Raw genomic sequence first — 12340 nt, forward strand, 5'->3', positions numbered from 1 at the left:
GCCTGGGGAATGAAGCTGCTCTGTAGTCTGGTGGTACGGCAGCGGATACTTCTGTATCTTTTGTCAGATGGCAGCAGGTTGAGCAGACTGTGGCTGGGGTGGGAGTCGTTTTTTAGCATCCTTTGGCCTCGCTGATGCTCTGTAGATGGGTACCAGTGATGTGCTGGGCAGTTTTAATCACCTGCTGTAGAGCCTTCCTGTCTTGGGCCTTGCAGGAGCCATGCCAGGTTGTGATGTTTCCAGTCAGGATGCTCTCTGTTGCTCCTCTGATCAGAATCTTGCTCCAGGATTTAGCCTTCCTAAGTTTCTTTAAGAAGTAGAGCCTTTTCTGTGCTCTTGTAACCATGGTGGTGATGTGTGATGACAAAAGAACCTGAAACTGTTCACCGGCTCCAGCTCAGCTCCACTGACGTAGACAGGGCTGCCCTTTGAGGGCTCCTTGCAGCTCAGTCGCAAGAATAAATTGTTGGCATTGTATCTTTTTGCAAACAACGGATATGTTAAATTTAAATGTTTCACATGTATCATCAACATTTCTACAATATGTGTCATGTCATGATGACATGACATCTTTATTTAATGGCTGAGTGTTAGTGGACGACAGTGGTGTGACAGCCAGGTGAGATGGCTGCCAAGCAAGAGGCTACTGTGCAAGACAGCATATCAACATTTGTAAGTGTGAAACGCCTGCATATGTTTAATGAGACATCGAGATATTTTGCCACTATTGGAAACAAAACTGGATGTTTTTCAAAAAAATATGTCTGGACATTTTCCAGCTGGGAACCGGATACTTTTAATGAGATGTCAGGATGATTTCCAGCCATGTTTGTGGCAACGAAAGCAGGTATTTTGAGCTAAAACACAATCTTTTTCTAACCCAGTGCACTAACTTGGTCTCATCTTGTGTGGGACAGCATCCTCTGGTCCAGCCACACAACTATTCATCAGCATATGTAGAAATTCCCTTTTGCCAATTCCCCAGCTGCCGGGCGGACAGAGACGGGACAGACAGCAAAAGCGAAGCGTGCAGGCTTTTAATTAAAGTCTGTGTAGTTAAGGGCTCGGGCTAAGCAAACATGGGCCTCCAGCATCAGAGTTTAAGATGAGGCAGAGGAGAGCGAGGGCGACGAGAGAAAAGGCACGTTGGATGAGGGAGGAGGGGTGAGGGGAGGGAGAGATGTGCAAGTGTGGGAGGATAAAAGATGAGCAGAGAGGGATAAAGGACAATTAGGAGGCGAGGGGCAGGTAGAGGGATGGATGTGTGCTGTCAGAGATGGTATCACATGTTATCTGATGTGTCATAATGTCATGCGGATATTGGGGTGGGAGGGCGAGATGAGATGCAGGCTTTGGGGAAGACATTAATATTATCTCACCAGTCGCCCCCTATTTTCATTGTAATTTATGTATACACTGAACTAGGTGTCGTGAGAGATGTAGATAGTTGCCATGAATCGATGATGTGTGCATATCTGAGCTTGAATTAAAACTTTTAACATCAAGGTCTCGAAAGCTACTTTGACAAAGCCTAAATGTGACATGTTGAATTACAACAAGTAGCAGGACAGAAATGTAGAGCTTCACTTTTGCACATTGGACAACTCTGCCTGAAGACTGTCCACTGTGGTGAGACGGTGACACCTATTGGTCCAAATGTAGAACTGCAGGGCTCCGTTCAGCTGCCAGTATAATAAAAACATTCATTCGTGGAGGAAAAATGTGGATACTGGACTGAAGAGCTGCATGCTGAACAATAATTATGGAAGTAATTATGGATTTATGGAAGTGATTAAAGGTTTCAGATGGAAATATTATGTTTTTACTCTTTAAGACTGTTTCAAAGACTGTTCATCTCTGCACATGGACACAGATGCAGAACAAATGACTTTGAAGGTGCTGTTTGTAAGAAAATTAGATTTTTGAGTGTCATACTGATGCTTTGGGATTGTTGGACGGGTCGACCGCCATCCCAAAGCGTCAGTATTAGTATAGTATACGAGTTGTTTATAACAGCTTCAGAATCATTTTAATGCTACAGTGTCTGGTAAAAGGGTGAATGGTGTCTCTGTCTCAGCCACTCCACGCCCCATCACTTGTTTCTGCACTATGTTACCTCAGCGTTACGCACACGTTCACTCCAAGATATAAGTTTTCAACACGTAACATTGTTATGATGTAATGAGTTTATTTGTAGTTAGCACCTACTGACAAATTGCTACACAACATTTCTACATAATGTTGCTTTAAATAACTGTTGAAGTCCAACAGAGTCAAAATTCTTCAATCTATATTTTGATATCGAGGAGCTTTTCCTTGACCAGCTGCATCAGAACCCACAATCGTGTCATAGATAATAATATTATCAGTCACAAGGGTCATTTTTACTGCAGAACAAGTACTTTTGATGTTTAAAGTACATTTTGCTGATAACCCTTCTGCACTCTCCACACACAGTTTAGACTCCGATGGCTGAATCTTTATTATTTGCTGATCTGTGATCTAATCTCTGTCAGTCTGGGGCGCCGGCAGCTGGCGGTACAACTCCAGAGTCTTACAATATATAGATTTAGCTATATATTAAGTTGCTGAGAAAATGTCATATTAGACCTCCAAGAAGTATCATACAGACACAAGCTGAGTCAGAATTTTATATTACTTTCGATGTACAGAATACAAGAGATAAAAAGATCACGATGGGCAAACGTCACAAATATGTCAATAACTAACCTCATGAGATCAAATCAGAAGAAGAAAAATGGAACATGATCTTAAAACACAACCAAGATATAAACAACAGAACAGACGAGACTGGTAGAAATTTTGTCCTGAGAAATATTTTCCAGTTTTTTTTTACAGCAAATAACATGAATTCTGTTTTACTCAATAAACCTTTTGCACATTTTAATAGAATAACGGCACAAACACTTGTGGAAAATCATTCCTTTGGAGGGTAACAGCCTTGGGTTAAGGTTAATCATGATTATCTTTGGTTTGATTGTTTTTTTCTTGGGCCTGCATTATCACGGCTGGCTCTGGAGGAAAAAGTCAAAATGCAAAGCACGACAACATTTACACATTCATCTCTTCCTTTTAAACTCTACCTTTTTTAAATAGATCTCTTTACTTTGCCCTTTCTGCTATGTACAGTGTCCAACGAACAACGGTCAAAACACAACAGTACACTTACAAACACAGATCCTTCAGATATGGGTATCATCGGTCATTGTCTAACACTACTGAGGATGATTTTTCAAGAATGATTCACAACCAGAGTTACATACATTTAAAAAATCTCAAGCAAAATTTTAACAATCTGATTATTTTTGTCATGTGAGCTTTACTGTAATATATCAGACCAAGCTTATGTTTTTATAGGTTTTTAAAATGGCTGTTTGTGCCCACAAACACGTCACATACAAAGGCACTCATGGCCGACCTGGCACAGAATAAGGCCTCAACAAAAAAATCATTCGTATTTTCCTTTTTGTCTCTACATAACATCATTATTGGTCTTCAAGCAGAAAAGTTATATTTGCTGACAGCGGTGGTTCTTTTGCTCGGAGGAATGATCTGTGAAACTCGCTTACATAATTTCTGCTCAGCATTATTTAAAAAAAAAAAAAAAATCTCAATGGTCCTCTTCACATTTTTTTAGCTTGAATTTAAGCAAACGACAACAAGAAATACTGTGAACATGATTTGTGAAAAAGGTACAAGGCCTCCACTGCTCTTTTATGATGACAACCCCGATTCCAAAAAAGTTGGGACAGTGTGCTGAATGTTTATAAAATCATTTATACAATCGTCTTTCACACCCAATCATGATGCTATCACCTGTAATGTATCTGTCTACCTGTCTACCGTCTTTTGCGTCCCTGTCCCAACTAGTTTGAAACACGTTGCTGGCATCAAATTCAGAATAAACATATATTTACAAAAATCTATGAAGCTGATGAGGTAAAACGCTAAATAAATTGTCTCCGTACTGTTTTAATTGAGTATATGTCTAACAGGATCGGCAAATTATCACATTATGTTTGATTGAACATTTTTAAGGAACTGGGGTTGTTTCCTTTTGAGATGTTTCTCATCAACTATGTGAAAACACATCGTTAATATGAGTTTGAAGTCGCAGCAAAGACGTTACAAAATGATGTTTTTTCCTACAATCAGTTCAGTGAAGCTGTATAATCAGGTCACTGTTGAAAGGACTGCTTAAAAAGGTTTGAGTACCTCTAGACTGAGCTGCTCTTAAACATTTTACACAACACTACTGCACCGTCTAAAAGTGTAAAAATCGGCTTCAGTAAGAATAAGGCGCGTCATTGCTAAAACCATCGAGGAACATTAAGTCATCAAATGTAGCAGTAACTCTACAGTACAGGTTTCATCTAGCATTCAGGTACTTTACAATTTAACACAATGATAATTATGTAATTTTAAACTCCACTATGGAAAATATGGTAGATGTGAAATATTGTGTACAGTGAGGAGGAGTCCCAGTGCTGCCAATGTGTGTTACACCATTCATGATTATACTAGAACAGAATGACAATTTCAGGTGTTATCATCTTATATATGTCAATGATTACGTTAATGATTGGCAGTTTAACTCCAGCTTGATAGGTATCGTGGAGAGTTTTTTCTTCAAGGGGAGCACAATTCAATTGAACTGAAGTGATGAATGAATGTGTGACTGATTTAAGGTGTAGTGCAGCCACGACGCCAGCAGGGGGCGCCAGCACACAGGATCAGTCTAGCAGGAGGAGCTCGTCTCAGTCCGGTGCTTCAGTCAGCCGATGTGTGGGCAGCCGGTTCAGGGCCCTGTTTATTCCAACAGTCTGTGAGTCCCTGTTGATTCTCCTCAGCGGGTCTCAGCTGTGGACCGTCTCTGGCCTCTCGTGGTGCCTTGCAGCCTGCTCCTTCAGTCCGGCAGTCTCTCCAGTCTAACTACGGTCTCTAAGTTCTACAAGAGAGTGACTACAGCTGCTCCGACTCCTCTCTGGAGCCTGAACTCGGCTGAGTGCCCGAGGCCACAGTTCTGGGTGTGGAGGGTGCGGAGGGATGTGCTGTGGGGTAGCTCAAAGGGTCTTGTGGGCCCTCGTACTGAGGCAGCTCGCCTTCTGATGGAAGCTCCCCATCAGGGAGGTATGGGGGAGGCGGGAGATCAAACCAGGGAGGCCGACTGGGGGAAAAAATAGAAGATAGAGGAAGAATATGATGTCAGGGCCATGAGCTACTACATACGGACTGTACAATGAGTATTTTTTTTGACTGGGACCAGCAGCTAGTGAAGCAGGGTGTACAACCTTTCTGACAAAATAACTTGCATCTGTGTGTATAAAAGAAATAATATATGAGAAAAATAAGCCAACAATGAAATTAAATTAGTCTCATTATGTTGTATTAAAATATTACACTGAATTAGATTATTCTTTGCTAGAGAGACACCTTTCCGCGCCACTATTTTGTGCTTTTTGCTTAAGTCAGGCTTTCAGTTATGAATACAGAGATAATAAACCTCCACAGAGCTGTGAGAATCATTATTTCTTTCACCTGACATCCAGAACAGCTTGTGAGTAGGATGGAGGTGAGTCCATGGAGAGTCCGGAGGGATACAAGGTTCCAGACAGCAGCTGCAGTGCCTGCGGAGTCGAGCGGTACTGTCCCGCTGCGGTTGGGGAGCCGGGGGAGAGGCCCGCACCTCCGGGGTGGACGTGGCCCCGGTCCAAGATGACCAGACGGGACAGCAGCAGGGGCTGGTGGTGGTGGTGGTGATGCGAGCTCCCTCTTACGCCTCTGGGCAGCAGGACGCTCCGCTTCCTCTGGTGGTGGAGCACCAAAGCGAGCAACGCCACCACCAGGACGAAGATGACGGCGCTGCCGATGACGGCGTAGGTGATGCTGGGGTAGTAGCGCAGGCGATAGTCCAGTGTCACAAAGTCCTGTCCTGGAGCTTCTGTAGGGGGGGGAGAAGAAGGAGATGAAGAAGAAATTAAGAATGATGCAGAAGGTTGGGGGGAAAAAAGGAAGGATGGAGGGGAAGAGGAAGAGGGAAACAATTAAGGGGAACAGGAGATTGAGGAAATGGGAGGATGAGTTGTGGAGCTGCAGAGCCAGGGGAATGGAGAAGGGAGTTAAGGAGAGACGCATGAATTTCAAGCAGTAAATTGTTTTCAGGTTCACGCTGAAATGTGTTCAGTGTGATTCAGATGAGAGGGAGAGAGATAATAAGCATAACGGCAGCCAGACTCTCCCCGTGAGCATCCGGAGACAAGGAGAACAATTTGAGCCTAGTGGAGGCTAGTCGTGAGCCTCTAGTTCAAAAGTGGGGACCTCACTTTTCATCATGAAGAAAGGGAAAGAACAGAGTCTAAATAGTCTTTTGCAAGTACAAAACAGCTTAAAGCAGTTATAGATAAAACACGACCCGAGTTGTTCTGCACTGAAGACGATAGAAGGCAGAGGAGCACCAGGGGCTGCCACAGATTGCCATGTTTGTCGCAGGGAAACGGGGGCGTCTGCAAACTAGGAGTCCAGGGAACTTAAAGTTGACAATGAGAAGACGACGATGGCCAGCAGTAAGGAACGAAGAGCAGCCAGCTCGCTGCCTGTAACGAGTGCAGTGCAGTGCAGCTTATTATTCCAGATGGGATGAGGGGAATAGCGCTTAAACATTTCCGCTGACTGATATTACAGTGTGAGAATTTCAATCAGGCACTCGGGGTGAGGCTCATGTAAATATCGCTCCTGCTGCTCACCGGCAGACAGTACTTTTGTATTATGGAGGCAGGGAGGGAGTGGAAGGAATCCTATTTATTACGGCGCTGCAGTCAGGCTGTGCTAATGAGGAATGAGCTATATAAAAGTATTTTACAGTTGCTGTTTCAGTTCAAATTACACTAATGCCTCAGGGGGCTGTAAACATCAAACCTCGGTGCGGCTCCTAAAAAGTTCAATACACCCTTTGGAGTACTTCCAATCTTCTGTATTCGAGGTTTCTGTGCATAGCAGACTGTGTGTATCGACGGCTAATATACGCTTTAAAGGACTCATATCTCTGTCCACTAGCCATCATGCGGACAGTTGGGGATATTGCCCAGAGAGCTTGCCAGGAAATGACCATTACGAGAGATCTCGAGGTTGAATCAATAGTCCGAAAAACGCCATCTGTAAGGATTAGATCCCCTGAAACTGCAAAGCAGCCAAGCCTTTTTGGAGCTTTTTGAAGTATTCAGGGCTTACATAGACTTACAGGCTCTTGGGGGATATTGTATTTAGCACAGGGTAAAGATCCCCCCCCGCTTACAATCTAGATCGACAGGGCCTCGGAGAATTAAATAAAGATGCAGAGCTCCACAAAAAGTCAACCGGTGCGACCCTCTTACACCGAGTTAAAGGTCAGAGACACCAACTAAAGTGCCTATAAAAGAAACTCCACTTTCTGATTCCCAACAGACTAAGTGATAAACTTTTTATATGTGCTGGAATTCAAATCATGTTTTCATAGAGGTCAAAATGTGAATCTTAAAGGAATAGTTCCACATTTTGGGAAAAATGCTTATTTGCTGTCTTGGCAAGAGTCGGATGAGAAGATGGATAATACGATTTCCATTAAAGTTAGATTTTGTTTCATCACGATGTCTGACTCCCTTCCTCACTCTGATGTATCATCAGGTGTTTACCTGGAAGTGAAAAGCCTTCGTCTTACACATGAAATGTTACAGATTATATCGTCAAGCTGTACAAAAACAGACAGACGAAGCTATAATTGTGTGCCTCTGTGCGCTCGTCAAGTTGCTGTGTTCCCTCATGGTGTTTCTGGAGTCCAGGCTGGTCCAGGAGGAGACTGTTCCTTGCCAAGAAATAGTTTGGCACATAACCCCCATAACACTGCAATGTGTGCATCTATTATTCAGTTCTTTGGACAGATTAAATAAATGAGATATGATGTGTTAATTGATGAGCTCAAAAGCAGATTATGTTACTTTACCGAGGCTAAGTGTCTCCCTCTGTCTCCAGTCCATATGCTAGGGTGAGCTCACCAGTTGTGGGCTTCTTTGAACAGACAGGTATGTGGGTGGTATCAATCTTCTTATCTTACTCCTGGCAAGAATATGATTAAATGAATATATCTTCCCAAGTGTCAAACAATCCTTTAAGAAAACAGTGCTGGGGGTTAGAGATACTATCAAAGCTCGGTATTTTCCAGAGCACCTGTGTGGACGTAACAAGGAGCTATCATTAGAGGAGGAGTTTTCGAGCTTGTTTTTCCTTTTCTTCCAGACACCATGCTGCATGTTTCCTCTGTCTACCTGACCTTGAGGGCCTGTGGGAGTCTTCAGCTGTTGTGTGTGTTTGTGTTTGTGTGTGTGTGTGTGTGTGTGTGTGTGTGCACACACATACTGTTGAATTCAAAACAACTACCACTCTGGCATACAGCCTATTTATGTACCAGTGAGTAGTCAGGGGCCTCATGCCTTAATTAAATCTAATCTAATTCAGATGCTCCACCCGCCCGCTGCCCCAACCAGGCACCAGCCAATAAAACAAGCCCCCCTCGACCCCTCCCTTGTGATTTGAAATTGGCTAGTCCTTCACGCTACCAATTAACTATGAGCTGGACTCTCAGCAGAGAAAGGCCAAAACAAAGAAGAATTATTTCCATAATTACCTAGTTTAAAAAAAGCACAAATAAAGAGATCCCACCGCTGCCACCCCTACGCTGCCTATCAGGTTTCAGTGCGGTCTTCTGGGAGCAGAGAGAAACGCACACAAAAGGAACTCATAATGCTTTAACATTAACAATGGGAGCCTATTCGGTACATTAGCGATAGAGGCCTCAAAGGCTGTTTCAAATAGCACGGGAGATGAAAAGACAGGCAGAAGACGAGAAAGAGACTGAAGCTCATTTTCTGTAAGAGCAGAGAGGTCCTGTGTGTCTGCCCCCCCTTCTCTGTGTGTGTCTGTCTGTGTGTGTGTGTGTGACTGTAATTTGCATTCACGTTTTGAGCTGTCACTTGCAGTTATAGCACAAGGAAGGTGTGATCATCACATGCAACGACAGGTGAGGGGGCTTCAACAATAATGATGTAATTGTGAATCAAAAGAGAAAAGTGCTCATCATACCGTACGGACACGTGCGCACATTATGTCCTTTGATAGCAGCAGTTACTATTGGCTTTTATCTGCGAGTCTTATTATTTTAGTTTCTACCAGTGAATTTAATCTCTATGAAGAATGGATTCACACATCAAAGTCCAGGATGGCTGAGATGTTGTTTTTCTGAGGCACATCAAAGGAGAAAGTCACAAACCTGACGACTCTGATGCAATCTACTTATTTTAAATGATATGAATCAACATGTTGCCTCCTTTTTAAATAAAAGCCAGCAACCGTCTGACTGACATATAATGAATATACGACAGGTAATTCAAAACAGTAAAAAGCCAGTAAAACACTCTGAAATGTACTGTGTACCAAATCCATTTGAGGGAACTGTCATCATCAAAGTTGAAGATCAAAGTTCAGACCAGAGGCTTTCCCGTCGCGTCAAACTCGACATGAAAGGCTCAAGTGCATCCGTGCTGTCGACCAATAGCAAAGCTGCCTGGACACTGTTGGCTTCAGAAGAGGGGACGTCTAAAGTGAAGGAAGCGTTCAGCTCGTTCAATTTCATACAAGTCTCGTGTGATGTGACAAAAAATTTACATTCTTAAGAAACCGCTGGCTTACTGTCAGTCAGGATACAAGTTGAAGTACTACTTCGGTGGTTTCCCAACCCGGTGTAGGCCTACATGTGCTCCGACCGGTAACTTGTTAGCAAGCAAGCGTAAAGACTCAACAGTTAGCCATACTTCCAACCATTTATCCATTACTTTAAGCTAAGTATGGTCAAAATAGTTCACTTAAAGTAAAGAATTAAGGGTTTAAATGGTTAATTAATACATGGTTAATAAACTAGAATAATAGAAATGGTTGCTAAATAATAAACGTTGCAATTGTGAAGTAATTGATAAATGGTTGAAATATTCAGGTTTTTTCGCTCCAAGTGGTCGTCATACAAATGTGAACTTGGCCCAGCTGACCTAAACATTGACTATTCAATTATATGAAAAGATTATTGTAATAAATTAACCTCTTTTCGAGGGTTGTCTGCCTGAAGTGAATTGAAAAGGAATGGACTATTTTTGACCTTTGCTTTGACTTTTTTTACTTTACATCAATGGACTTCAAGGCTGCTTTTGAAGGAAAGTTAGTCCTTTTTGAAAGATTTTAGTCGTATACCTCTTCTTTTGAAAATTACCACAATGGATAAAAGATGAATCTATTGATCGTGTTTAATATCAGGTAACTTTCAGAATCCGTGAAACTCGTCCAGTTGTGTTGTCACCTCTAACAGTGCGTCTATGCTGTGTTCATAAACTCATAAACCTTCCATATGTGCAGGCTTGGGGAGAGGGGGGGGTGGCAAGGTGCAGCCTTTCAACTCAGCCACTTTAATTACATCAGAGTGCCTTTCCTCCACATCACTCCCCTCACATCCCGTCCTCCCCTCTTGCCTCCGCGCCACCACGCCTGTGCCTTTTGTTTCCCCCTCTTGTCTCTCCTCTAATGCCTCCCACCTCCTCCCTCCTCCTCCTCAGCTTCGAGCTTTTCCTCTCCCGTCCACCCGCTATCCCACTCTGCTCCCCTCTCGTTGTTAATTTACTGTCGTGGAGATGACATGTACCTTGCCTTTATGATATACAACAACTGCACTCACCCTGGATTATGCACTTAATAAAATGCTTATAACAAAAGACAAAAAACAAATCAAATCCCTCTCTGTGTTTCCCCACTTCCTCTTCTTTCCTTTCAAACTCTCCCGCATTGTTTCCTCTTTCAGTGCTGTCCCTCTCTCCAATAGTCCACCACTCTATTTTTTTTTTTTTTGCATTTCATTATCTGCTGCCTGCATCAATCTTATTACCCCTGCATGAGAGGAGAGAATTATAGGGACACAGTGAGGTCACAGACAGCAGTGGACAGAGGCGAGGAGATGAAATAGGACGTAGGTAGGAACAGATGAAGATATGTCCAAAGGGAGAGGGAGGAGACATAAGCAGGGAGTCTTTTGAAGTATCATGTGCACACATCTCATCTCCTCCACCACAGACCTAGAAAATTGAACTCCACACACGCTGCTCCAAACAAGCCTTAAATCTATCACAAGAGACAGAGTCACAAAACCCCCTTCTGGAACGTAATCCTTCTGCCTGGATCCCTTTTTGTGCTTTTTCTCTTCTACATCTTTCAGCCATTCTTTGCAAACACGCATAACACTGCTTATTTTATTCAACTGTTTCCCTTTTATCTTATATTTTTGTGTAAAGAAGCGACCCAGTATCACCCCAAAGCATGTCATATACCCGCCGCTCAACCAGGTCAGTGTCCCGTTTTGTACAGCACGTGTTCTCTTAACGTCCAGTTGGACTTTCAAAATAAAGCTTCATCAGGACATTTAAGGTGATTGTCTCAGTTTGGTTAGGATTAGGCACCAAAACTATTTGGTTATTATGTTTTGAAAAAAAAATCATGGTTTGGTTAAAGTGACTACTTCCTTAAAGGTCGGGTTTGTAGGATTTAGTGGCATCTAGTGGTGAGTTTGCAGAGTGCAACCAACTAAAGACCCCTTGCTTCTCTTCTCTTCCCTATGGTGGCTTTTTGAAACAGCCTTCTCTATAGCCAGTGTTTGGTTTGTCCGTTCTGTGCTATTGTTTGTATTGTATTGTAGAAACATGGCGGTGCAACATTGCCGACTCCCTGGAAGAGGACGTGCTCACTTTGTCGACATAAAAGTTTAATTCTAAGGCAAAATTACAACTCTTAGTTTCAGGTTTTCATACCTGAAATCCTCCTAAATACTACACACTGGACCTTTAAAACAATCAACGTTGATTTAAGGTTTCAAGCAAGATATGAACCCCAGTCTCCTGTGTGACAGCCTGTTTTACACTCTGTTTGACCAATCCATCCTCCAGGGAGCTGCAGGGTTTTTTATATTACACGCTATTACACACTTTGGTGTTACAATTTACAAGAACGGCAGAATATACTCGTCATTTAGAGACAGCGTGGCAATAACATGCTGTTTCTCCAGCAATAAGCATAGATATAGCCTATTCAACTGCAAAAAGGCCCACTATACGCATATCTTAAAGTCACAGTGAATTGAAAGTGTCAATCTTCAGTGATGTGAAATCTGTGTTCCTGGGAGAAACCGGAATCTGCGAGGAGGGTGTCATCAAAAATACTTTTTTCATTTCAAAAGTAGAGAAAAGGGGATTTTGATGTA

The 12340-nt window shown here is 42.7% G+C and overlaps 1 protein-coding gene across 2 annotated transcripts in view; it reads right to left on the bottom strand.

Moving 5' to 3' along the window:
• Positions 1-2637: 2637 nt before the first annotated feature.
• ldlrad3 (low density lipoprotein receptor class A domain containing 3) overlaps positions 2638-12340 on the bottom strand; it is a 90779-nt gene continuing 81076 nt past the window's right edge. For both annotated transcript variants that reach the window (XM_084365018.1, XM_084365017.1), the window contains 2 exons: positions 5560-5962; positions 2638-5188 (listed from right to left, as the gene is read on the bottom strand). In XM_084365018.1, coding sequence (XP_084221144.1) covers positions 4984-5188; positions 5560-5962 — 608 coding nt within the window. In that variant the 3' untranslated portion in view covers positions 2638-4983. The remainder of the gene's footprint in view (positions 5189-5559; positions 5963-12340) is intronic.

This window comes from Pagrus pagrus (assembly GCF_965226575.1).
Source record: "Pagrus pagrus genome assembly, chromosome: 10".
Lineage (NCBI taxonomy): Eukaryota > Metazoa > Chordata > Actinopteri > Spariformes > Sparidae > Pagrus > Pagrus pagrus.